At 43.3% G+C, this 27,962-nt stretch overlaps 1 protein-coding gene across 1 annotated transcript; it reads left to right on the forward strand.

The window, feature by feature from the left end:
• Positions 1 to 54: 54 nt before the first annotated feature.
• LOC102458437 (left-right determination factor 2-like) lies at positions 55 to 27,962 on the forward strand. Its single transcript, XM_006118048.4, has 5 exons — positions 55 to 154; positions 21,567 to 22,079; positions 23,070 to 23,316; positions 24,283 to 24,522; positions 26,641 to 27,962. Exons 2-5 carry the CDS (start codon positions 21,815 to 21,817, stop codon positions 26,978 to 26,980), a joined length of 1,092 nt encoding a protein of 363 aa, XP_006118110.1. The 5' UTR covers positions 55 to 154; positions 21,567 to 21,814; the 3' UTR covers positions 26,981 to 27,962.

The following is a 27,962-nucleotide window of genomic DNA, read 5'->3' on the forward strand; positions in this document are numbered from 1 at the left end:
ACCAGCAGCACGCGGCTGCTGAAGTTGGACGTTAGTAGATCATCAGATTCTGACAACTTGCACTGGGAGTTTTTAAAAGAGCTGATTGAAGTGCGGCCTGGAGAAGTTTGAGAAGGCTGAAAGAAAGCTAATATTATGCCAATATTTTAAAAAGGTAAATGGGAGGAGCCCGGTAATTTATAGGCCTGTCAGCCTGACATGGGCCTTAGACAAAAAATGGAGTGGCTGACAGAGCTGTTCCCTACCACTCTTTGGGGAGCCCCACCGCAGCTGCCCCCAGGGGCGGATGAGAGTTTTGCGGGGCCCAGGGCAGCACAATATCACAGGGCCTCCCCTTTGGAGAAAAAACAAAAAAGGGGTGTCCCCCCGTTCCCACTCCTCCAGAAGCCCCACACTGATGTGAGCTACCCCCTCCTCATCCCCTCTCCTAACACCTCCCTCTACACACCTGCCCTGCCTCTCTCCTTCTGGTGCTGGTCCCTCCCCTGCAGGTGTCTGCCCTTCTGCTTCATCCTCTGGCACCTTCACCTTCCCTTACCCCTGCACCCTCCTGGTGCCTCCCCCTTCTCTCACTGCCCCTGCGCCCTTTGCCTTCTTTTTCCCTGATGCCCACCCCCTCACCACCCTCTGCCCCTATTCCCCTCGTGCCCCTGTGCCCTCACACATGCCTTGCTCCATCCCCGCCTTCCTCACACCCACCCCTCCTTTCAAGCCTTCTCCCAGCACCTCCTCCCCCCTTTAGCCCCCAATGTCCTTACCCTCTCCTCTCCCGGCATCATCCTCTCCCCCCTCCCACTAACACCTCCCCTCCTGCCCTTTTCCTCATTGTCTCCACTTGGCCCCCTGGCATTTGTCTCTCCTCCCCTTTCTTCTCCTGACCTGCCCCTCTCCCCTCAGCACAAGCCCCTTCCTCTGCCATCCACCTTCTGCCTTCCAGTGTGCAGGGCGGCTGTGGCTGTGGCCCCGGCCCAGGCTCCAGCCCACGTGCTGAACCGTGCGGTGCAATGCTGGGCCGCGCAGTTTTAAAGTCCCGGGCTGTGGCGTCACGCCACGCCCGGGCGTCTCTCCTCTCAGCTGTTGCGCGGCGTTTCAGCACACCATGCATGCGCTCCCTTGGCCCCACATGGCCCGTACTGGCCGGCGCCGGGGAATTTCAAAAGTGCGGGGCTGCAGCGCCCTGCCACAATCCCCCCCCCCCCCCCCCCAGCAGCCGCCAGCCGGCCCTTCGGCGGATGGCCCACCGGGAAATTCCCGGTATCCCGCCAGGCCAGTCCGCCCCTGGCGCTGGCGCGGAGCCTATTGAAGCATGGGGTCCGGGTCAACCGCCCCGCTCGCCCTGCCCTATATCCACCACTGGCTGCCCCACCTGTCTTATGGATGGGATAGTCCCTCATGTTGAGGTTAACCCATGAGACCAGGATTTGGGAGAAGGGTGGAATAGAGGGGTGGAGTCTGGAGTGGGGGATGGGTTGTCCCAGACTCTGCACCCCCTTAGGGAGAGACAGTCTTAGTAGCTGATATGGGACTAGATGAATAAAGAATTAAAGGATGATAATATAATTAAAGCCTGTCAACATGGATTTATGGAAGATACATCTTCTCAAACTAGCTATGTGTTTTTTGCAAATTAGAATTTTGATTGATAAAAGTAATAGTGCTGATATAGTTCTCTTAGACATCTGTAAAGCATGTGACTTGTTGCCTTGCAATGTTTTGATGAAAAAAACTTGAATGATACAGAATAATAGGCAAACATCAAATGGATTAAAAACTGGCTAAGAAACAGGTCTCAAAGTGTGCGTCTACACAGCACCATAAACTGCATAGCGCAAATTGCATAGCTTATTTCGAGTCTATTTCTAAATAAGCTATTTCAAGCCATCCCTTACTCCTTGTACAACGAGGTTTATGGGGTTGGCAAAATAGCACATCCACTATATTTCAGAATAGTGGACACATTCAAAAGATGTGGGGTAGCTATTTCGGGATACCTCTGGTATCCCAAAATAACTTTGATGTGTAGACATACCCAAATGTAATTATAAACAGGGAATCATCATCAATGGTGTATGTTTCTAGAGGGGTCCTTTAGGGATTGGTTTGGTCTGTATGCTATTCAACATTTTTGGCCACGCTCTGACAAAATATAAAATCATTGCTGATAAAGTTCACAGATGACACAAACATTGGGGCTGTATGTAAGAAAGCTGAAAGGTCACTGACAGAGAGTACTTGGATTTGCTTGGTAAACTGGACCCAAGCAAGTAACATGCAATTTAATAGTGCTAAATGGGAAAACAAATATTACATAACAACAAAGAATGTAGCCCACACCTACTGGATTCTGTGCTGGAAGCAGTGAATCTGAAAAAGATTTGGGAGTCATGCTGAATTATTATATGAACATGATCTCCCAATGCCATGCTGTGGCCAAAAGGACTAATGCTACCCTTGGATTTATAGACAGGGGAATCAACCTCTGTTTTTGTCAACTCTGGTGCAGCTGCAAATGGAATTCTGTGTCCTGTGCTAGTGTCTCCAATTCAAGATGTGCGTTGATACATTGGAGAGGGTTTTGAAAAAAGCCACAAAAACTGCAAAACATATTTTATAGGAAAGACCCAAGGAGCTAAATTTATTTTAAGGTAAGGGATGAGTTGACTTTATAGTTTGTAAGTACCTACATGAGGAACACGTATTTGATAATGGGCTCTTCAGTCTAACAGGCAAATGTATACAGCAGTGTTTCTCAAAGTGGGCTGTGGGTGCTCCTTGAGAAAGCTGCTAACGGGCCACTCCAGTTTGTTTATTTAACAGCTCTACTGCCATGGTGCCTCGTGGCCTCCATTATCTGTGATTCACTGTTTGCATCCAAGGGGAGCTGTGGGAAGTAGTGTGGCCTGGGCTGCTACTTCCTGTGGCTCCCCTTGGCTGCAATTGGTGAACTGCAGACAATGCGGGCCACGAGGCTCTGTGGCTGAGGACCTGTTAAGCAAACAAACTGGAGCGGCATGTTAGCAGCTTTTTCAAAAAGGGTCTGCAGCCCACTTTGAGAAACACTGATATACAATAATACAATCCAACGTGTGGAAGTTGAAGCTAGAAAAATTCATGCTGGAAAAATAAAGTGTGAATTTTTAGCAGAGTAATTAACCATTTGAACGATTTACCAAGCATTGTGGTGTATTCTCCATCACTGGCAATTTTTAAATCAATATTGGATGCTTTTCTAAAAGATATGGTAATATTCAATCAGGAATTACTTGGGGCAAGTTCTGTGGCCTAGCACAGGTCAGACTAGATACTAGATGATCACAATGATCCACTCTGGCCTGGGAATCTATTAATCTATGAGACAGTTGCAATCTCATTTTCAGTGTATTAAGATTTCCCCAGTAGGATTATCACATCTGCAAACACAGCCCCTTAGGAACCAGATTCATAAAACATTTGTTTCCTGAGAGCTTACTTCAAAGCCTCTTCTCTCTGCTACTCAGATCCTCAGGAGCCCTTGATTCAGATGCCAGAGGCAAACCTGCCATGGCAAAAAGATGCAGCTGTCACTGTTATGCACAGTCTGAATCCTACTCCAATTACCCATTTTTTGGCATCTCCTCTACAGTCTTGGGACCACAGAAAATCTGCCGTACTGTAAGAAGGGGTGGTTGTGAGTCAGTAGGAGGCACTCCTCCCTCTGAGGCTGTGAATGTCATGCTATGGTGTCAAGGAATGCAATGCTGCTAGAAGGGCTGTGTTTTCCAGAATGAGGCACAAAAACATGGCATGTCTACACAGCAGGGCTAAACTCGAAATAAACTACGCAACTTGAGCTATGCTAATTGGCTACGTCTAGACTGGCATGATTTTCTACAAATGCTTTTAACGGAAAAGTTTTTCCGTTAAAAGCATTTGCAGAAAAGCGTCCATGCAAATCTAGATGCTCTTTTGCGCAAAAAAGCCCCAATCGCCATTTTCGCGATCGGGGCTTTTTTGCACAAAACAAATCTGAGCTGTCTACACAGGCCCTTTTGCGCAAAAGCTTTGCGCAAAAGGACTTTTGCCCGAACGGGAGCAGCATAGTTTTTCCGCAAGAAGCACTGATTTCAGACAGTAGGAAGTCAGTGTTCTTGCGGAAATTCAAGCGGCCAGTGTAGACAGCTGGCAAGTTTTTCCAGAAAAGCGGCTGATTTTCCGGAAAAACTTGCCAGTCTAGACACAGCCATTGAGTAGTTTAAGTCAAAATAGCTTATTTCAACTTTTGGCACTGTCTACACAGCATTATTTCGAGGTAAAGCACTCTTCCTCTGACTTCCCTTACTCCTCATACAATGAGGATTACAGGAGTCGGAGTGAGCAGTCCTCCAGCTGTCTAGATGCAGACTATGTTATTTTGGAATAATATCAGTTATTCCAAAATAACGCTTCTGTGTAGACATAACCTCAGGGTTTAGATAACTTCCAGTCCTTGCAGACCCTGCATGGTGCTTGTTAGGATTCCCTGATGTGTGCACTGGACAGTTTCTAATTCAGGCAGTTACATTTTGTTTATGGGTGTTGTTCAAGGTTTGACTCTGATGTATATAATTTTGCCCCTGGTTAGCTGTACTACTTATTGAAGAAGGGCATATTAGCAAATCCCCCTCTGTCTTTTGCTGTGGCTGCTGGGCTGTTTGTTGATGAGTGAACACACTGGCTCTACCCAGATTAGAGCACATGAGCATAGTTGGGAACCTGATGGGGGACAGCTCTCCTGTTCAGAGCTCTGGGCGACATTTTATCCACATACTTCAAGAATGGGGAATGCTGAACAAAAGGTGCAGCAGGCACACTGATGAGACACTCTCAATCTAATTTGGGAGGAGACAAACTAAGGGATGACCAGGAGGAGGATACACCAAAGTGGAAAGGAAGAGAAAAATGAAGACAAAGCTGGGAAGCAGAGGAGAGTGAACATGGAAGAGAGGTCTTTGCAACTCCTCACCCACCACTATAATATACATTGAGATTAATTTTGCTCTTAGCTATTTAGGGTGCATCTACACTGCACTCTAAACTTGAAATTGTCCGAGTCAGAACTACAACAATGGCTGCCCGTCGCAGGGAGCCATAGCCTGTAATACCTCTAAGGCTGGTATAGGGGGCTCTGTGAGGTGGAGTGTTTTCCATATAAGGGCATGTAAATTAATAATCTTCCCCTGCTCGCTCCACCCATTGCAGTGAAAGATCAGGCCTGCTACTCCACCCACTGCAGCAAAAACCAACCTATGGGGTGATAAGTTCACAGGCAATAAAACAGGCAGGCAGCCCCTCTCTCACTGGGGATTCGCATCGAGTGAATGCCTGGCCTGATCACCCAGACACCTTGCACCTCCCGCTCTCGAGTCTTACTGAGCGTACTCCGAGTTGGTTGACCCGAGTGGAGACAGTTTATGAGCATGCGACCGGTACTTGTGTTCCTGCTCTCTCCAGAACTGGTATAACACCCCCCCCCCCCGCCATCATCCCTATCCTAATTGATTTTTTAGTTGTCCTTATTGCTTGTCAAGTGACAGTGGCTAAAAAGTTACTAAGTTAGTTTATAAATAGTTGTGGTTTAGGTTTTTTACTGTTTCCTTGTATAAAGTTGTGTAAATAATCAGCCCTATGGACAATACCAGTGTTAATTCAACTGTTCCTAACCCCTGGGCAGTTATTGGGAATTATTGTGATTTAGAAAAGACTCAGGGAATTGTTTTGTGTTGTCTGGCAATCTGTTTAATTTTTGTTCTGATGATTGTCTGGCGTCATCAAAATAAAATCAGTTTGTGCTTTTTAAAACCCCCAGTTGTGGTCTCATCCTTTCCAGCATCCCTTCGAACCTCGTGTATTACGGGGACTGACAGAAATAAGATACACAATTTGCGTATCTTATTTCGATTTTATTTCAGAATAGCTTATTTTGAAATTTGGCATGTCTACACGGTACCAGATTTTGAAATAAAGCGCTATTTCGAGCCATCCCTTATTCCTTGGTTTACTGGGATGGCGATATCGCGCACCTGTTATTTTGAAAAATATTTTGAAATAACGGGCAGCTTGTGTAGATGCAGGGTAGCTGTATTCCAAAATAGCCTTGCAGTGTGGATGTATCCTTAGTGCTTAAAATAGATTGAAACAAGACACCAAAGAGGAGGAGCTGTGAGGGACCTCTTTGCAAGTCATGGAAAGGAGGAAGGCCTACACTTCACTTTCAGCAAAAAAAGGAGGGCTGTTCCCCCACCTCTAACTCTTTATGATTCCTGGATAAACATACGTGCTTGTCACATTGATTCCATGTAAGTTTAGTCACTGTACATGAACTAAAATAAAGTTAAACAAATAAAGGTGCAGTAACATAAACATTACACTGTACACTGATATCTCTAGATTCAGATATGTTTAAAGGAACACACATAAGGTTTGTAGGTACAGCATTTAATGTGTGTTGAAAAAAGTCTAGCAATTAAAGCAGAAAACTGGGAGATGGGAAACTTGAGTTCTGTTATGGTTCTTTACTAACTGTAAATCCTGCCTATAATCTGCATAGATCTCTTAACCAAAGCTTGGATCCAGACACCCCTAAACTTTGAGGCACCCTGGATCCAAACTGTTTACTACCTTTTTAATGGGAACATCACTCCCCACAACTTGTATGTTCTTGTTTCCCCCTCAGGAACATTGGGGTGATCATGATTAATGGAGAGGAAAGGCTCTGTATAATAATACTGTCAAAACACATTGCTATTATTTAGCGTTTACTACATCTTCCGTTTTCATTATGGTGCCAGGCAGCACAACGCTTTGCATAGGAGTTAAGAGTCTGCCAGCATTTCCTTTAAAACACCTTGAACCAAATTTTTCTCTTGTATAGCATCAGTGAAGTTAATAGCATTACTCCAGTAATGGTTCTAGGTCTCTTTTTTTTTTTTTTTTTTTTTTTTTTTTAAAGCTTAGCATATACACTTTACATAGTGCTGAATCATGGTTACAAGATCTTAGACAAGAAATGAAAAGGAATGGAAGTTTTTCCAACCACTTGGACATTTCTGAATTATAGCATAATAATAGTGTAATATATATTATATAATATACATTATAGTGTAATATAGTAATAGTGTAATAGTATTATAATAGTGTAATTTAATATTTACTAATTAGTTTACAATTTTGTGCTTCCATAATTCACAATAACAAGTTAACAACCAATCTTACTTCTCCGCACCACCCAAAATTACCTATGCAAGAAGAGCTCAGGCCTGGGTGTGTGAGGAGGGACTCAGGCTGGGGTATGTGTGGATGAAGAGAATGCAGGGGGCAAGGGTGCTATTTAAGGAGAATGGAGGGGGCTGAAGATCCATACCCCAGATTTGTACTAGAAGTAGGGATGTAATAGTGTAGTCATTTAACCGATAAGCAAAAGCTTATTAGTTAATGGTATAGACCAGTGGTGCATAACCTTTTTTGATCTGTGACCCCCGCGCTGCTGGGGCCGCCAACTGCTGGGCCCAGCCCCCGGCTGGCCAGCCAGATCTAGGCGCTGTGCTGTTTGCCTGCACCCAGCCCCCAGCTGGCCGGATCTAAGCACCGCTCTGCATGACCTCCAACAGCAGGTCCCAGCCCCCGGCCGGCCAGATCCATGCCACATGGCCGCAAATGGCAGGGCACAGCCCCCGGCCAGCTAGATATAAGCGCCACAACCCCCTGGGAAGACATCCGCAACTCTCTTGGGAGTCGCAACCCACGGTTTGCGCACCACTGGTATAGATTACATGCATTTCCCCGCCCACACACAGACACCCCTGCCAGTAAATTTTTGAGCAGGCCAGCAGCCTGGCTCAGTCCTGGCTTGCGACAGGTCCAGGACCTACTCCTGCTGCAACTCTGCATTTAAAATGTATTAGGAGCTGGGCAGGTAGGCAGCTCAACTCAGTTCTCTCCAGCCAGGAGAGAGAAATGCACATGGGCTGTGTGCTTTGCTCTCACTCCCTGAGGGGAAGAGGAAGAGCAAGAGCAAGCAGCCTCCGCTTATGAATTTCGGGGGTGGGGGGTTTCGGCTCCTGTCCTACCCTCCCTAAATGGCACTCTGGGGGGTTGGGGCTGTGGCAGTCCCTGACTGGTGCAGGGGCGCACCCCCAGCCAGCCCCTTTCACCAGCCTGCTTGCTGCTTAGGAGGAAGCTTTGGAAGCCCAGCAGAGAGCTGTAGACGAGTGGCCCAACCAGCCTGTTTTCCCTTGTTGGAGTGGGGTCCTGGGGCACACCGGTTACTTTCACCTCCACTCACCACACAGCTTTAAGGTAGAGAAGTATCCTTCCAGTTAGGAAAATGAGGCATAGAGAGTTGCACTGACTTGCACAAAATTACTTAGTTCTGTCTGTGAGAGAATTGTGGCTGGAACCCAGATCTCTAGACTCCCAATTATCTGTCTTACCCAAAAGGGATCCTCCCCCTTAAAAATCAATTCTTGCTAGACAATGGGCCAGAAGTGCAATGCATAAGTTCTGTGCTTTCACCTAATATTCCATAGTCTGTCCTCCCTTGATCTGCTTTTCTCTCCCTCCACAAAAAGCACCAGATCATCTACAATAACAAGACACATGGCAGTGGAATTTTGAAATAGAGCTTAAGCCTTAAGTGAGCCAGGGTCTCCATTGTAGATGGTTGCTCTAGAGGATTTAAATATTGTCCATAAACATTTGTATGAATTTAAAACTCGGTCCCAAGACAAGTGGATTATATTCACTGCTCAAGTAAACAGATGCAATCCCTTTCTAAACCACTAAGCCAATGGGAATTTACCTGAATGTATGTATTCTCTTCTGATTAGTTTCCCACACCTTAATCAGAGGCATAGTATCTAAAGTCTTGACTACAAGGGGAAATTAACTGGCAGAGCTACAGTGAAATAGCTATTCTGGAATAATTTCTCTGTATGGACATTATCTCAAAGGAAAATAAATTTACTGTGGAATAATCACTCTGCTTTGGAAAAGGAGTAATTATTCTGAAATATTTTTGTTCTAGAATAGAGTATTCATATGGATGAGTTATTCATTTATTCTGAACTAGCTAAATTATATTGGACTAGCTATATAAGAATAGATATTCCTCTATAGCTATGCTAGGAAATTATACCATTGTAGATAAGGCCTTACCATGTATATTTTCCATAGTCTGAAAACTAAGACCATTTGGCTTGTTATTTTACTAGTTTCAGTAGTCTTCTTTCTTGTCTTTTTTAGGATTAAGAAGATTTGACCCCCATATTTTCACCTTAGCTAGAACATCTGATTTTGTTGTTTAATACAGGTGATGTTCAGTTTTCTTGACATTGAACTGGATCTTGTCATTAGTGCCTTTTGCCCATATGTAACATTTTGTTTCTCTTTCACAATGGTCAGTAACTTACAGCCTTTGCATTTACTTCTTTCTTTCCCTGTCTAGACAGGCTTTTTAGCTAACTAGTGTGATTTTGTTTATCTCTCATTTCAACAGCAGCACCACATTTCACCCCACCCCCCTTCTTGTAAACAGTTTTTTGTTTGACACAGTCTGTTCTTCTGGTGACAAAAACCACATCCTTCCACTAGTTAACAAACATTAAATTTCCCTGCTGGAGCCATATGGAAACCCAACAGAGGACATGGGGAGCAGGTCAACAAAATTTTCAGTTCTTCCACATTAACTTTATTTTGGATGTTCTCCATCCACTCTGTCAGCTCCTTAGCGCCCAGTTCAGCAAGTGTGCGGGTATTTACATTTACATGTGTGACACTCTTCCTTTGTGGCTTATATCCTTGATCAAGGCCACTCTATGCAACTGCCTTCTGGCTCAACTATAGCCTCTCACTTGTGGCTTTCTCCTGCACAGTAGGACTTTCCTCAATGGGTGAACTCCCAACACCGACACAGCTATGCTCAGGACTCTTGGCAGCAGGTGGTCTGAGGCTTTACCATTCATGGCACCTCTCCCTGTGGTTTTGGAGTTTTCATTATTGCTGCTCTCTCACTGAAGAGATTGCTGTTACTTACACATCTGCTTATTCAAGCCTATCTTCATGAATCTAATTCAGGTTTCTAGCCTGATTGACCCATTGCTACCTCTTAATCCTTGCTTTCATCTGGAAATCTGTTCTACAAGCCTCTCAATACACTAAAGAATTTTATGTAGCCAGTATGGCTATTTACACTACACTTCCGATGTCAGCTTAGCTATGTATTCTTCCTTTTAAAGACCCAAACAGCTATCTGTCACGGAAAAATAAAAGTTTTACCTATACAAAAATTAAAACTGATTTTGCTACTCCTCCTAAATTATGGAGCAGGAATACACTGTGGATTTCACATAACTTTCAAAGGAGAAAAGACAAAACTCAGAGTGAAACCGCTACCATTTCATTTAAGCTCCATGCATTGCTTATGGATTTGTAAAGAATAGTATTTGTGAGGTTTTATTCAACTTAGAATCCTACCATGTGGCCATGAGAAATGGGCTTGATCAGTAAAATTCTGATTTTGATTGTATAAAAACCAGGAAATTCAGTGTTGGGGTTCCCATAGCAATAGGAACTCTTTGCTGCTTTGCGCATATTCATTACTTCAGAAAGTTGGTATGAGCTTTCCACTAATGACAGCAGGATGATCCTACTGAGCATACCCAGGGAGCTGAGTGCCAGGAACACATGGCAGGAGTATCCCAGGCAGATTGACAGCAGGCATCCTGGTGACAGGATGAAGACTGCCTTACATATGAAAACATGCAGGGTAGCTGTAAAAGTGAACAGCTCTGAGTGAGAGCATAGTGCCTTCCTCAGGAGCAGAATGGTCCCCACCCCCAAACCAGGAGATCTGGTTTTATTAAAGCATGAGCAAAAAATCTGGGGCCCATGCATCAAGCTACCAGTTGCATATACCACACCCACGGAAGGCCCTTGGGGAGCTCTCACTAATACCATCACTTCCTTTGAAAGAAGGAAGGCAAACAGAATAAAAAAGGAAAGACAACAAAGACTATCCAATGATTATCATATCCACATACAGCTTTAAAAGATTCATGCCATTATCTAGTATATATTGAATTTTTTTCAGTCAATTGTTTCTCTGTAGTGTTCTGCTTTCTTTTAGTACCTCCTCTTCCTCTCCCACATTTTCTTTTCTCTTTCCAATGTTCTCTCCTTTTTCTTCTTTTTATACTTCCCTTCTACTCCCTCATTTCTGCTCTCCATTTTATAGTATCCTCTCCTCCTATTTAATTCTTCCTTTCTCATATGTCTGCTCTTTCCTTTTACTGTGATCCTCATTTATCTGGATCTCTCTCTCTACTTTCTATTCCCTCTGTCCATATCCCATATCTCAGCATAAAGGAAGGGTGCACAAGTGCTTGATGCATCTCCTCCAGGCATAGGCAGGATATTTAATATTTGGCTTGGGAGCAGTAGTATGGTCTGCTGTGTAATAAGGAGAAGAAAACTGAATGTAGTACTTACAAGCTGAGCTCAAGCATCTCACTATTCATCAATGAATTCCTGGAGGAGAATAATATTTTTTTCATAAATAAGCAGTAGCAGCTTACAGAGGGGCATATTGTTTAGCTCCCCAGGATACTTTGTGTGCTGTAGTCTGTTAGAGTCCATTGCTTAAGAGAGTTTTGTAGATAAAAGCTAAGTTTATTCATCAACTTTGAAAATCAGGTTGCTTATTTAGGTGTTTAAATATGGACTTAATTTTGGCTTTTATGATTTGCTCAAGGTCTTTTCCTGACAGTGCTGGGAAGACTGACCAATTTTCTAACCTCCCCATTCCTGGTGCTACACAGTATTGCTTCAGGTGATCAGATGTAAGTAGAATATGCTAACTGGTTACAATTAAGTTTACCTAATCAGAAAGACTTCAAGCAAATTGTGAAATCACCCAGGCTGTGTCTACACTGGCAAGTTATTCCGGAAAATCAGCCGCTTATCCGGAAAAACTTGCCAGCTGTCTACACTGGCCGCTTGAATTTCTGGAAAAGCACTGACGATCTAATGTAAAATCATCAGTGCTTTTCCGGAAAAACTATGCTGCTCCCGTTCGGGCAAAAGTCTTTTTCCAGAAAACTGTTCCGAAAAAGGACCAGTATAGACAGCACAGTAGTGTTTTCCGCAAAAATGCCCCGATCGCGAAAATGACGATCGGGGCTTTTTTGCAGAAAAGCGCGTCTAGATTGGCCACGGACGCTTTTCTGGGAAAAGTGCTTTTCCGGAAAAGCGTCCTGCCAATCTAGACGTGCTTTTCCGAAAATGCTTTTAACGGAAAACTTTTCCGTTAAAAGCATTTCCGGAAAATCGTGACAGTGTAGACGTAGCCCCACAGTGTGATGCTGATACCTGTCCTGGGGCAGAGAGTTTCATGAGTGAAGTAGGCCCTAGCAGTGAGAAGGCCTTGTCTCTACCTGGTTCATTTGTTGTCCATTGTACATGGGAATGGAAAGAAAGGATAAACCAGTTGATGGATGCTTTGGGGGTATGGTACCTCAAGGTGATTGATGGCTGGTTCACAATAATCCTTCTCCTAGATTTCTAGTATGTAGGCTTTTATAGATCACAAATAAGATGTGGCAGACAGTGCATATCATAGAGGGCAGTTGTACTTAGATGGAGTAAGCAGGCAACTGCATTCTTCAGCTACTGCAGTTTCTGGATTAATTTCAAGGGAAGCCCAAGAAGTAGAGAATTTAATAATCTGGTATGATTACTGTGAGCTCTGATACAAGAGATCATCCCTATGTGCAATTTACTAACATGTGATCAAGTACCTTCCTGATTCAGGCTCATAATGAAATCCACACAGAGGGGCTATGTCTATACTGCAAGCTTTTTGCGCAAGAACTTTTTGCGGAAGAGCTCTTCTGCAAAAAGTTCTTACGCAAGAGCACATCCACACTGCCATGTGCTTTTGAGCAAGAGATGTGCTCTTGCGCAAGAAAGCTCTGATGGCCGTTCTGTGAATGGAGATCAGAGCACCTGTGCTTTTTCCGATGGGGATTTCTTGCGCAAGAAACTCCTGTTGTCCGTCCACACACATCTTTTTGCACAAGAGCTCTTGCTCTTATTCCTTGTAGAAAGAAGAATAACTCTTGTGCAAAAAGCCCTGTCTTCTGACAATTTACTGTATTTTTTCTTGTGCAAAAACACACTTGTAGAGTGGATGCTCCACGAGTTTTTGCGCAAAAACAAATGTTTTTGCACAAAAACTCTGCAGTGTACACATAGCCTCATTCATGAAGGCCTGAATCTGAGTCAAACTGTGCAAAGATTGAAGAAGACTTTAAGGGCCCAATCTTGCAAACCTGGTGCATGTTCAATTCCTGCTGAAGTCAATTGACATTTTATACCTGTTGGATTTGTGGCTCTGGATCTTATTAAAGTCACTATTTTCTGGTAGCCTGTCTCATGGATGTACAAAATAGATAAGTGGCTCAAATGAATGTCCAGCTCTGGCAGATCTGGTGGTGTTTTGGGTTTTTTTTTTTTTAGCAGTGAGCTTTTACTACTTGTTTTGCAATTTTAGGGGGAGCTTTCAAAACCAGAAAGGGAAATTAGGCACCCAACTCTCATTGACAGTCAGTGGAAGTTGGGGACCTACCTTCCCTTTGTGCCTTTGAAAATTTCCTCTCTATATTTGACTTGCTACAGGAGCACCTGTACTCAAGTCTGGATTGGCAATTGTCCAGAATCCTGAGGGTCACAACTAGTTTGCATTAAATGGAGTAGATTACAGCCACAATATTTTGATCATAAAGGTGCAGCATGGAAAGTCCACAGATTCCAGCACTGGATGAATGATACTGCTGCCAGGGACCTACAGTTTCCACGGGCTGAACATCAAAATTAAGCATCAGGACAGCAGCCAGCTTCATTGTAGAACTCTGCTTACAAGCTGCACTTTGGCCACTGCTGATTTAATAGATTTGAATAAGCAGATGGTCAGGTAAGAAAATATTAGCAGACATGCTTGCGTGTTTGTGTTTCACACTTCAAAGGACCTGACAAAGCCTGGTTAGCTCTTCCTTTAAAAATCAATTGAGCAAGATGTATCTCCCTGTGCTCTATAGTATGGATGTTAAATGGATTAAGTCTAGTGTGGGTTGCACAGCTTTATTTTTTTGCCTTGCGAGGATCATGTTAAATCCGGGGTTTTAGACCTTTTGCGTTCACTCATGTAGATACATGGCAGGAAATTACACAATTTAACCTATGTCCTGAAATAAAATATTCTTTTGTGTTCTGGTTTAGAATCAAACACATAATTCTTTGTGATTTTCCTTTTAAGTAGTAGAACAGAAGAAAGGCTATAGGGACTCCAAAATGCAGGAGTCATCAAAAAGATGTGTAAAGTTATTAGATATATTGTCACAATTTTTGTTAATTTATTTTATTTTTATTTCAGTGAAAACAGTTTTTGTTGTTGTAATTTGTTGAATATAAACACTTTCCTGAAATTTCTGTAACCTAAACTTTGCAGCATTGTTCCAGGGCATAAGAATCAGACAATAAAACTTTGTACTAGGATTTCATTTTATAGCTTATTTTTGTACAAGGCCCCAAAGTAGGTGGTTTGATGAAGAAAAAGAAAAGAAACTAGAGAGAAAATTGAAACAGGCCAAACAGTTTTCATTGGCCAAGATGAATAAAAAGTATAATGGGAACAATCAGTATCAGTAGTAAAAAGTAAGTTAGATTTTTACACATTGGTTTAGTTTTAATAATTTGAAATAGTATTAATAGACTTAAGGTATATTTTTAAATACAGACTTTTTAATCAGATAGTATCCTTCCAAGTTTATGGCAAAGAAAAGCTGTCTCTAAAATAAGAAAAAGAAACAACTGAACAATACATAAGTTAATATAATCTGACTCAGATCATCTTATTAGAAGACTGTTTCACATCTCTTTAACTCCATTCATTCTGAAGGACTTTCAAGCATTCCTCCTCTCTGTTACTCAGGTCCTTCCAGGGCTCAGATGTGCAAGTTTGGCACTGTTGTTGGATTCATTCAGAACTCCACTTCATCATTCCTTTGATTATGGAGCTAATGTGCTGTTATGAACAGAAAAAGAAGCCATGCACAAAGTAATTATTTTGGTATTAAATAAATCTGGGTCCCACAAATTAAATTAAAACCAATTGTCACATAATCACATACATAATTACTATAATAGCCACATATGTCAGAGATTGAAAAGAATGTGTAAGGATAATTTAGCTCACCTTATTGCCAATGTAGATTGTCCCAGTATACTTTCTAATGCTTTGTCCAGCAAGTCTTAAATATTTCAAGCGGTGGGACTTCTATTATGTCTTTTGGGCAACGAGACCACGGTCTAACACGGAGCTACTCAACATGCGGCCTATGGGGGGGCCCGTTTGTTTGCGGCCCACAGTGTGGTTTGGGTTTACGCAGGGCTCAACAGGCAGCCTGCGGGTGAAATCCTTTGAACATGGCCTCCACTGGGAACATGCTCCACAATGGCAAGTTAATATAATGGTCTTGTGTTGATATGCGTTTAGTAGTTAAATTCCTGGACTGTCATTGCTCACTAAAAGTGCTGTTATATGGGTGGAAATCAGGTAAATATTGCATTTTATTAATATCAGCAGAAGTGACTTAAATGGGGCCTGCGTGTTGTGTAGTCTTGCCTTAATCTTTGTATTCATGCCAGGCAGCGTGAAAGAAGCTATTTGCATATATTTGCATATATATTTGCATGTATTTGCAACCACACTTAAGTTGCGGCCCTTGGCACGTGCTGTATCATTGTGGCCCCTGGGGCTTCCAAAGTTGAGTAGCCCTGCTCTAACTGATGTTACCATTAAAAAAGGATGTATAGCCAAATGTATGCCGCAGTTCTTATTGTGTTTGTACGTAGCATAGTCTAACATCATCCTCTGCAATTTATTTTGATCTGACTGTTGCAGTTATCACCACAAAGAACTGCTTCTGTCCTTATGTACACTCTACCCAAAAATGCCAGCTATTTGCACATTAGTCTTCACGGATATTTTACAGTAGACCCTCACGTAAAATTTCCTTCAATTTGGCCTTTAAATAGGTATTTTTTGCCTACTGAAAAGATACCTTCAAGTAAATTTGGTGATGCAAACCTCTCATTGTCATAATAACTGCAAAACTGAGTCTCCAGAAAGAGATCCCGAGTCAGAGAGAAGTTAGTGATACAAAGCAGTTAAAGGGTAATCACAGCAGAGAGTAGCAAAGGACTGGCAAACTCTTCTGTCAAGTCTAGAACAAATCCTTCCAGGGTAGGTTTGAGGAATATTGGAGGACAACTTTGGGAGGCTCACACTGCTACTAACATACTGTACCTGTCCCACGGACACATAGAAGTCTTCAGGGTGGGTAGTTTGTTTCTTTTCATCAGCAACCTATTCATCTCTGAAAGAATGAACAGTTGCTTACAGATACAGGCAGTCCCCGGGTTACGTACAAGATAGGGACTGTAGGTTTGTTCTTAAGTTGAATTTGTATGTAAGTCGGAACTGGTACATATTGTAGGGGAAACTCTAGCCAAACATTTCTCCAGAGCTCAGTTTTATTCTCCCACACCTCACTTCCCTCAGTCCTTTATTCTCAAGCTGAGGTGTCTGCTGAGAAAAGCCGCTCCGCGTCTCCCTGGTCTGCTGGGGGGGGGGGGTGCTAGCTTCACGTCTCCCTGGTCTGCTGGGGGGAAGCAGCTAGTGCGGGGTTGCCTCACCCCGTTTGTAAGTAGGGATCCGATGTAAGTCGGATCCATGTAACCTGGGGACTGCCTGTATAAGCATGGAGGAAAGACTGCTGCCATGTAAAGATTCCTTTACAGTATCTTGCAATGGGCTAAGTACCATTTTAATGGACTGTGTGTGGTAGTTTTTGGAACATAATTTAGATTGGAGGGGGCTGTTACAAAAGGGTACTTGGGGCTAAAGTAGCAAACAAGTGTGATAATGACCCTGTAGCCTCCTGCTTACTTATCTTGAGTACTGAAATAATTTCTCAAAGAAAGAACCTCAGTGGAAAAAAAACTACTTGGGGACCAGTAACTTCTTACTTTACACTGCCATGTTGAAGAACTGGATGTGAAAGTGGGACCCAGGTTCCTGTGCTGAGGAGTGAGGGTTTGCAAAGGATATGGAGCTTTTTTCTTCTTGGCCACCATTTTGAATTTGGCCCAGATCCATAATGACCAAAAATGTCTACCATCTAATGGCTCATCGGTGGTCTTTGTGAAATAAGCTTGGTCGTTTCCCTTTCAGTTCTGAGGAGACAATCCTGTGCCTGTTGTATTTAATGTCCAAACTCCCACTGATTTGCAGGCTACATTCCCAGAACTAATTGGCAGTCACAAGAGAGGCCAAAGAATGAATGTGAATGCAACTCTGAGTCATAATGTGTGGCTTGGCCTTATGTTTACTAACAATTAAGGATAAAATACTGAATCTCCCCCTCTCCCTCCCACTCCCCAGTCAGGTATGAGATCGATTGTGGAGGTGAGGGAAAGGGTGCAGTTTATACAGCTGCTGCATGTACCTGCTCTATGAACAAAAAGAGGATGTCAGTTTTCAAAGGTGTAGGCCCAGCACTTCCTGTGACCATTACTTTCTGTGAGTTTTCTTGATCAATGTGTAACACTCAATGTGCTTTAAATTAAACAGGGTAGAATAAGAAAACTCTACAGATCGGGGTTATGATAGTCCTGAAATCCCACATTGATCACTTTTTAAATGTGGGGAAGTTTGTATGTGGGCCTGAACATCAGAGCTCCAGATCCATAGGCATAAACACCAGGCCCAGGTATCATACTGCAGCCTGGGCCCACTTCTGAGCAATATGTGTGCTGTACAAACCACACTTGGCTTTTTTCCTAACGTGCAGAAATGGTCACAGTAAGAGTTCCTTAATCAGGAGCTGTTCAAACAGATCTGGTCATGACACAAAATAGTGTTCATGGAAATATGCATCTCAAAACGTTAAGGGCACAAATCTTCATCCACACTCAGCAAATACACTTTCCTACAGGGTAACAAATCTCTTTGAAATGTTCATGTTACTTAGGTTAAATCTACACAATTAAGTCTAAGCCTTTCACACTTTCTCTTTTAATCCATTAGATTTATTTACCAAAAGACTTGTAAACACTGTGCAGATATGCCCAGCCAACCAAGCAGCCATGTCTGAGAGCGCCGTTAGAATGAAACTAAAATCCTGCATTTATTGACCACAAACTATTGACTTGTATTAAAGCTGTCAGTCCCTTATATTTCATTCCTTGCCGCCACCTTAAATCCCCTGTCTGACATTTTAAATGCACCATGTAGATTCCAATACACATTTCACAGAAAGAGCTATTATAAAATTCCTGACTTTTCTTGTTTGCATGACAAAGAGAGAATGGCAAATCCTGCAATTGGCGGAGATAATCACTATCCTGTGAAAAGCCTGCAATCCACATCCCTTTTTTAAGCTGAGCTTCAACTGTGTTTGCTCAATATTTTTATTGTACACGTAGAGCCTAAAAATCTGCTTCCAATACACATTTGACAACGAAGAGGCCTCGACCTAATAGGCTGGACACCAGCCATGAGGGAAGTTATTTTTCTTATCAGAATCAAGATTTTTCGTGCTTTGTAACTTTCACTTTCCATACTAGTACTTGTTTCAGTAGCTCTTACTAAAGACTTGAACAAGGACTTGAACAAGGACTGGGTAAGATAGATAAGGGTTTCAGGATCATGCCTTCTGACTGGTTCAAATTAAAATCAGAATGCATGGACTTTAAGTATTTTACAACTGGTGACTCTTCTCACTTCCAAAACTCCCCCAACTTCAAGGTTATGAGTTCATCAATGGAAATGATGAGGCCAGAACTCCCCCACATGCCACCTGTCCGCCCCTTCCCGCACTCCCAGCTGAGTTGTCAGTGCCCCTTACGGCACTGGCTCTGCTGCCAGACCTCCCTTTCTCTGGGCTCTGTGGTCCAGCAACATCCGGACCACAGATGTCCTTGGACCACAGAGCCCAGGATGAGTCAGACCAGGGAGTCCTGATTAAGGGAGGTACAACCTGTACTGACAAATTTCTCACTTTCTCATTTCTACCATATAATTATAAAATAAATTGATTGAAATATAAATATTGTACTGACATTTAAGTGCACAGTGTATATACAGCAAGATAAAGAAGTCATTGTATGATATTAATATGCAACTCACTGCTAATGCCTTACCATTCCATGCTAGTATTATGTAACTTAATGGCTCTCAACCTTTGCTAGTGCTTTTTATGTAGCCTATTAAATATCTAGATGAGTTGATGTATCCCTCGAAAACCTCTGCATACCCCCAAGGTTACACACATCCCTGGTTGAGAACCACTGATGTAACTCAAAAGTTTGCAGCCCTATGTACCAGGGTTCAAAAACCAACATTACATTTAAATTGTGAAGCAGTGTGGAAGGCTGGAAAGGCTGCAAGAAAGGGCCAATTTCCTACAAACCCATTTTACACTTGCAAACACAACTCATGTAAGTAGTCCTGCTGAAGTCAGGAGGACCAGAATTGTGAGTTGCAATTCATGAAAGCGTGTGCCATAACAAAATTGTTAGTCTGTAAGGTGCCACCGGACTCCTTGTTTTTGCTGTAACAGACTAACATGGCTGCCTCTGAAAACTGAGCACACTGCTAGTGTTTAAACAAACCAAATACTTAGTGTATATTATCATATTCATAAATAGAATCTGTACTGTCTCAAATTTTTGTTTGGAAGTCTGGACATAGGTCTGAATTTTATGGGCTCTCCTATCCATTACAACATAATGGCGAATTTAAGGCTATACAGAGAGCTGCTTATGAAAAGCCTTTGGAGGCAATTTGGACAGTTACTGAAGATTTTTTTTAACTAATCTTATCCTTTATTTAGTAAAGAACCCTTTTCAAAATGTTCTGTTCCCTTCCTTTACCCTCTTGCAGCAGAAGGCTGTATGAAACTTAGGTTTATGTAATCTATAGATGGGCCAAAAGAAGGTGGTTTTATTTTGATTTGACAGAACCTCAGTATTAGGTCCTCAAACCAGGCCCTATTCAGGGAGTCGTGTTGTCGTCCCCCCCTCCCCCCCCCCCTCCCCCCCCCCCCCCCCTCCGATGAAGCGGCTTGGTTACCTTGTTTCAAGTTTACCTTATCTCTGTAGAAACAGGCAAAAAGCAGTGAACTCTGATGACACCTGAAGAGAGGTGCAGGACCATCTCCATTGAACTGTCAATGTCACATAATAACCCGACTGTTTGGAAAGGATCGTAGAATTCACACAAAAAATGTCAAGTTGCTCAACCATTTCTTTGATCAAGATGTTATTTTTCAATTCCCTCCTCATGGGGCTTGTTCTGTGGTGACGAATTGGACTTTCAGTTGTCATGTTCACAAACTGCAGGGAAGCAAATAATGTAGACATTTCAAAGTTCAAAATGTAAATTAAACAACAACCACCTCCTGATTTACCTGGTTAGCTTTGTTTCCCACTGACAGCCATCTGCTGTGATAACTGATATTGCTGAGATAACGTGATGGGTTAGGGGGTGGGTTGGGCAGACAGTATCCCTCAAAGGCAGAGTGTTTGGTTTCTGACTGTTGCTAAAAGATAATCTAAGTTTGTATGCTGCAGCATTTTTTTCAAACACAAACTATGTTTTAAACATACAAGAGAGAAAATTGAGGAGGAGGAGGACTTATCTCATCATTTAAAAGTGTCTTGCTCAGTTTGCAAAGCAGTAAGGCATCAAAATGCTAGGATTTGTGATTGGGCACATCTACACAACAGTGCTAAAGCTGAAATAAGATACACAACTTGAGCTACATCAGTTGCATAGCTTAAGTTGAAATAGCTTATTTAGGCTTTTGGTGCTGTCTACACAGCAGGAAGTCTGAGTTAGAGCACCTTTCCTCTGACTTCCCTTACTCCTTGTAAAAAGAGCGTTACAGGACTTGCAGTAGGAAGTCCTTCAGCTCGACATTATTTCAACATTATGTCAAAATAACTGCTTGCTGTGTGGACTATGCTATTTTGGAATAATGTCAGTTATTCCAAAATAGCACTACTATGAAGACATAGCCCTAATCACCAAGAATGGGTTTGGCACAGTTCACATAGATAAAAGTAATCCCTGCACCAAATACCTTACGATTTAGAATATGTATTTTTAATATTCTGAGACTGAAGTTTAATCTATCCAGCTGGTGAATTACACATCTGAAAGATATTGTCTGGCTAATTTGGGTTGTGAATGCCTTGTGGTAGGAACTGTTTCTTCCTGGGAGTTGTACTGTGTGTGGTACTGTGCATAAATGATAACGTCATACTCTTCAGAAATGTTTCTTCTGACCCAGACTGAATATGAGACATTGCAGGCCATTAGGAACTGTGGACTGAAATTAAATGAAAAGGGAGCTAAAAAGAATGGAAACTCTCTTCCAAGCTAAAATAACCAGAGAGTCTCTTACATATTTCTTATATTAACTTCACAGCACATGAAGGTGTTAATATGTCATGTTCCCATCAATGTGCGAGTGTCCCTTTCAAGTCCTCTGCTTCACCTCCACTTGTGGAATTTGTTGTGCCAGTGGGACTGGACTTGCTATAAAAATCCAGCACGTTAGGTTCTTTTCCCATTCAGGCAGCTTGGGAGCTTGAAGAGGCATCTCTGCCAAGAACTGCCTCCCGGGAGAGTGATCAGTTCATCCCTTCTGATAAGCTGTTTGGTGACTGACAGAGGATGAGCGTGAGGCTTGGCTGGATGGTCTGTGTACTCTGCCTAGCCACCACTGCCAGTGAATTAACTCAAAAAAAGCTCAAGGAGGCTTTGCTGGAGAAACTGGGGCTCTCTGAGATTCCAAAACTTCAGAAGAGAGATCTAGTGAACCTAGTTATCCCAGATCACATCAGGAACAAATACATCTCCATGTTGAGGCGCCACAGAGTGAAGAGAAGAGCCTTGCCAAGTTTGGCTGGCATCCTGAGAGGCATCCCAGGCAATGCAGGTAACGATGCTAGTATTCTTACAAGCTTGGCAAAGTCCCAGATACTGAATTTGGGGGCACTTCAGTTCCAGATATGCATTCAGACTTTCTGGATTCCAAGTATATCATGGGCTGAACAAATGCCATTGTGCCAACTGGCTAACTTGGGGGAATTTCAGTGTGGATCTGTTTCTGGACCCTTCTCTGTTTATAAATGTGTGAATAAAATAGATGTGCCTAAAGTAATGATGGTTGAAAGACTAAAGTATAACGAAGAACATATCATAATTGCAACTGATATTAGAGCTGGTTCATAAATGAGTTTTTTGCTATAGAAAATTTTGACAAAAGTTTTAAAAACTCATTTTAACTCAAAAACAATCCCTCCTTGCCCTCCAGATTTCTGGCTAAAACTGGAACAATATCAATTGTCATTTTTTTATTTAAAAAAAACCCAAAACATTGTGAGGAAAGCAGGTACTTAGCACAAAAATATGTGTTTAATCAAATCTCAAATTTCAGTAAGAAAGGATTTCAACGGAAAAGTTTTACTAGCCTTATATTTTATATAAGTGCCTGTTTATACACAAATTCTCTTAAAATCTGTTCAGCGTTCAGAAGATTTACATTATTTTCCAGGGCAGTTAACAAAAGCCGATTGTCTATTTAAAACAGTCCAACAGTCTGTTTTCATAAATAAATGCACCCAGGCCATTTTTGAGTTCTGAGGGGAAGTAAAATACTAACTTCTTAGATTCCTTCCCGTTACCCACCAGGTTACGGAGAGCCATGCAGAGGGAGAAGGTGAGGGGCATTTAACAAGGCATTGATTCAAATGTACATTAGAAAAGAGGTGTTTAGGACCTATCTAAGGACTAAGGAACCGCTCTTTAGAGTATGATATGAGTGTGTTGTGATAATTTGGAAGGAAAGGGAAGTGTTAGGGCTTTATTTGTGTAGGATGGAAATGATGCTGAGCCAAGCTCTCTTTGTTGTTCCCAATGTACACAGATATTTCAGGAGAAGTTCTCTATTCTGATACTACACGCCAGAATCTGGTCTTTGACATGGAAGGAAGAATACCTGAAAACAGTGAAGTCACAATGGCTGAACTAAAACTTTTCAAAAAACCCCTGAACAGAACAACCTTGCCTACCACCAAGCAATCTCACAGACCAGTCACTAATGCCAGAGTCAGCGTATATTGGGTGCAGATCCATGCTGATGGCACCAACAGGACTTCCCTGATTGATTCCAGGTAAGAAATTATATAGCTATATTTAGGGACTTGGTTTTAGTGGGCCTGAGTCTGATGTCTCCTACACGTACCTAAATCAGGAGAAACTCCAGTGAACCCAGTGGAATTACATCTGTAAACAATTGGTGTGAGATCAGAATCAGGCCCATAGCCCTTGCATTGGTACAATTCCCACATAAGACTTCTCTTTTAAGTTCATAATGAGTTCATAAGAGCAAGGGTTTTTTTCCTTAGAAATATTTCAATATTTATCATGAAGTGACTGTATTTATGTCATTTGGCTGAGAGGTAGGCATTATAATACAGTTAAAAATTGCAATCACATCTAATAGTTCTAGTTTCTTGCTCTGGTGCAGCCTTCAGACTCATTCACATCTTTCTTTCTCTGTTGTTTTGAAAATGCAAATGGATTCCTGGTTTTCTATCTTCTGAAAATTTCTTTTATTGGTCATTATGACAATGCACATTCCATACGTGGGCTGTGAATTCTGCACTACCTACAGCCTTGCAGTTGACTTCAGTGAGGGCAAGATCAGATACAACTTGTTTCTGCATAGAATTTTAGAGACCCAGTTTAGCTCTGGCAAAATAAATGTAAATGCCTTTGTCTTTAAAGGGTTTGCATTTGTTTATGCCAAGGCTGAATATGGTCCTTCTGCATCATAAAAGCTCTGTAGAAATACTAATGAATTATTTGATGTGCATGGATATAGCATTTCTTTAGTTAGAACCTTCTCATTCGCTAGATGAGTATATCTGTATGTCTCTTAAAAATAATTATTATTTTTATGAAAGTTTAATAATAGCCATCCATTACTGAACAGTAAGGACACATGGCAAAATGGAAGGACCAAATTTATCTTTGGTGTAATGCCGTTATTGTAAACAGAGTTTCACCAAGCATTGCAGGTCCCGTTCTTTCAGTTCCCTGAAATTGACTTTTTTTGTCCTCACCTTGTCACACAGGCTGGTTCCAATAATGGAATCTGGTTGGACGAATTTTGACGTGACTCAGGCTGTACATTACTGGCTAAAAGCCAAGAAGCCAGGACCAATGCTCCTGGAGATTTGGATTGAAGGAGAAAGGCTAGGCAGCTATGCCTCAGAAATGGCCAAAGTGGTGCGGTTTACCTCTCAGGATCCTTTGGATAAAGCCCTGGGCAGACCCGAGTTGGTTCTTTATACTCTCAACCTGGAAGAATATGGGTATGTTTGAAATCCAAGTCTATAGTGTCTTTGATATCTGGTTGCTAATTCATGCTGAAGATAAAATTTCAGGCTTGGAGAGGTAGAATTTAATTGCAAAACTCCTAGGCTGTGTCTACACTGGGCCACTTATTCCAGAAAATCAGCTGCTTTTCCGGAATAAGCTGCGAGCTGTCTACACTGGCCCTTGAATTTCCAGAAAAGCAACGATGCTCTACCGTACAAAATCAGCCGCTATTCCGGAAAAACTATTCTGCTCCCGCTTGGGCATAAGTCCTTATTCTGGAACACTGTTCCGGAAAAGGGCCAGTTAGACAGCCCACTAGTCTTTTCCAGAAAAAAGCCCCGATCGCGAAAATGGTGATCGAGGCTCTTTTCCGGAAAAGCGTGTCTACATTGGCCACAGACGCTTTTCCGGAAAAAGGGCTTTTCCAGAAAAGCAGCCTGCCAATGTAGATGCTCCTTTTCCGGAAAAACTGAAAACGGAATAGTATTCCGTTTTAAGCATTTCCGGAAATTCATGCCAGTGTAGACACAGCCCTAGAGTGGTTAGGTGAAAATACAAAGAGGCCTTAAAAGTTGCAGACTGAGGCAAATAATGTGTCAACCTTAGGAATGAAATGAACCACAAAGTTTGGACAAGGATCTGGTTCAAAATTTCCCTATAGTTTGGACTATTTGAACCTGGGGTTTTAGTTAGGCCCCACTTAGAGCTAGAAACCAGCTGTGAAATTCAGATCTAAATCCAAACTATCCCAAGACGGTTTGATTAGCTCTTTATTTGCAATATATTTTACAAGTAATCATTTATATAATGGAAACACAGAAGGAATAGAGGAGACAAACACATCTGGACTGGGATAGCATTGACTTTTTAGAGCCAGAGAACAGGACTGGTTCTCCATTCCTTGCATCTTGTGTGGTCATCTACACAGAGGCAATGCACATGCAAGGGTTTATAGAACACTCTGTTATGATGCCATTTTACACTTTGCACAGTGTAAAAGAACTACACAAGGTGCATAGCAATGGAGACTCAGGTCTAACGTCCCAGCTTTTCCAGTTAGAAATAATGTATTGCAAATGGAATAGCTAGAAAGTTTCTTTACTTTAAAGCAGTGGTCCCCAACCTTTTGGGGCTGCCGAGTGCCCGGGGGTGGGGCTGCTCACATGCTGGGCACCTGGGAGTGGGACCGCGCACGCGCCTGGGTGCAGGGCCACGCACGTGCCTGGGGGCAAGGCCACCCATATGCTGCGTGCCCAGAGCTGGCACCACCCATGCGCCGCACTCCTGGGGCTGGTGCCGCAATTGTGCTGCACGCCTAGGGGTGGGGCCGCCCATACACCGCGCACCCGGGTCCAGAACAGCCCATGTGCCGCACACCCCGTGGCGGGGCTGCCCATGTGGTGCACGCCCGGGGCTGGTGCTGCCCCTATGCCACGCGCCCGGGTCAGCGCTGCCCATACGCTGCAAGCCCGGGGCCAGCACAGCCCTCGCACCGTTCACCCAGGGGGGAGGGCCGCCCATGTGTTGCACGCCCGGGGCCGGCGCCACCCCTGTGCAATGCACCTGGGCTGGCACTGCCCTTACACCACACACCCGGGGCAGGAGCCAGCACAGACCTCGCGACGCGCACCCGGGGGTGGGGCCGCCTAACTGCTGCGCACCCAGGGCCGGCACTGACCATGTGCTGTGTGCCCGGGGCCGGTGCCGCCAATGTGCCCAAGGGCTGGCTCCGCCCATGTGCTGCGCACCTGGGGTCAGGGCCAGCCCCGATCACTTGGCAGGCGCACAGAAATGGTCTGACGGGCGCCATGGCGCCTGTGGGCACCGCGTTGGGGACCACTGCTTTTAAACCCTCTCCCCTCCCCAGGTTTACTGATCTGATTTCTGTGCTTAAATAAAGCACTTGAACTAAGAATGGGCCTGAAGCCTCACCTTGCATGGAGTCTAAACATCTCTGAATTCTGGGGGCAAGGCGATAATCCAGAGCCAAGTTTTGAAGGTCAAGCCCTTCTCTGATACTAATGACAGAGACTGTTTTTCCCACCTCATCTTTCAGTGTGAGTCCTGATTTGCCATCAGAGATGTTATTTCCTGGCTTTGCTTTTTGATAGGGGGCCTGGAGACTGCAGGGAGGAAACTGTGATGAAGAAACCCACCTGCTGCCGACAGGAACACTACATCAACTTCCGAGAGCTGACCTGGACTCAGTACTGGATTATTGAGCCTGCAGGGTACCAGGCCTACCTCTGTGTGGGGGGCTGCGTGCAGGCCAAGAGCCTGTTGCGTCGCTTTGGCTATGGGGAAAGAACCTGCGCTGTGGTGGAGAGCTCCCCACTGCCCATGATGTACCTCGTCAAGAAGGGAAACTACACAGAGATTGAAGTGGCTGAATTTCCTAACATGATTGTAGAAAAATGTGGCTGTGTTATGGACAATGTAGCAGTGGTGTAGAATAAACACACGTGGCAATGGCCTGGCTGCTCTTGCAAGGGGGAGGGGACCTTCGGGAGGCCTGTCCTCCCTTACAGTTCCAGGGAGACAGACTCAATCCTACAGCTTGCACTCCCTGTGTGCATAGTACAGGCAAGGGCTGCCATCAGTCCTAGACACTGCAAAAGGGGTTAGAGACACAGGTCAGCTCTCCTCCCATCCCTTCATGCCAGCTGGCTGGTCGAGCTGCCACAAAGGACTTGGCATACTGCACCCTGTAAAAGGGTTTGGCAGCTGCTTGGAACTGTGTTTGCCCCCATTGGAGAATTGGGCCTGCCCGTGTCTTCTTTAGGGAGAGAGTCTGGTCATTGCCTCCAGCGCAGGGCCCCTCTGTGCCCATCACTAATGCAGTAATGGCCAACAAAGACAGTCCATAGATACATGTATTTTGCTGCCTTATGTACTTGATAACTATGAAACCTGGCTCTCTCCTGAGATGAGGGTAACAACATTGACTTCAGTTACTTTAGACTCAGATTCATAGCAAACACCTGCAGAGGAAAGCAGAAATAGCAATGATGATTTCCAGCTGAAGAACTGTTGAGCCAATCAGTTTGTGTTGAAATCTCAGGCCCTACAATTTTGTCTGTGCATCAGTCCTGACCATAAAAACATTCTTCCCGTGAATCACAGAGCAGAAGCACTTAAATGTAAATACTGTGCAACTCAAAGCTGTCTATTTCTCACCTTTGTGCCATGAGCTAAGAATATTTCAGCTAGAGGTTGAGATACATAACCATAGGCCAGGTCTGATCCTTCAGTCCTGAAATCAGTGGGAATGTGGTGGGGAGGGGGGAGGTAAAGACTGCTTATGTGATGAATAAGGGTTTGCAGGATCAGGCCTTTAATTTTTCAAAGTGTGTATTACATTCATTCCAGAGTAGAGATTTTTTTCTTCAGTCATGTATATTTTGAAACACCAGGAAAACAATAAAAGTCTGAA

This window comes from Pelodiscus sinensis, chromosome 3 (assembly GCF_049634645.1).
Source record: "Pelodiscus sinensis isolate JC-2024 chromosome 3, ASM4963464v1, whole genome shotgun sequence".
In the NCBI taxonomy this organism is placed as follows: Eukaryota; Metazoa; Chordata; order Testudines; family Trionychidae; genus Pelodiscus; species Pelodiscus sinensis.

Excerpts from the sequence above, each read along its gene's own strand:
- LOC102458437 (XM_006118048.4), top strand. The coding sequence starts at position 21,815 with ATGAGCGTGAGGCTTGGCTGGATGGTCTGTGTACTCTGCCTAGCCACC. Across the intron at positions 23,317-24,282 it reads ACTTCCCTGATTGATTCCAG|GCTGGTTCCAATAATGGAAT; the intron begins GTAAGAAATTAT and ends CTTGTCACACAG. Across the intron at positions 24,523-26,640 it reads CTCAACCTGGAAGAATATGG|GGGGCCTGGAGACTGCAGGG; the intron begins GTATGTTTGAAA and ends GCTTTTTGATAG.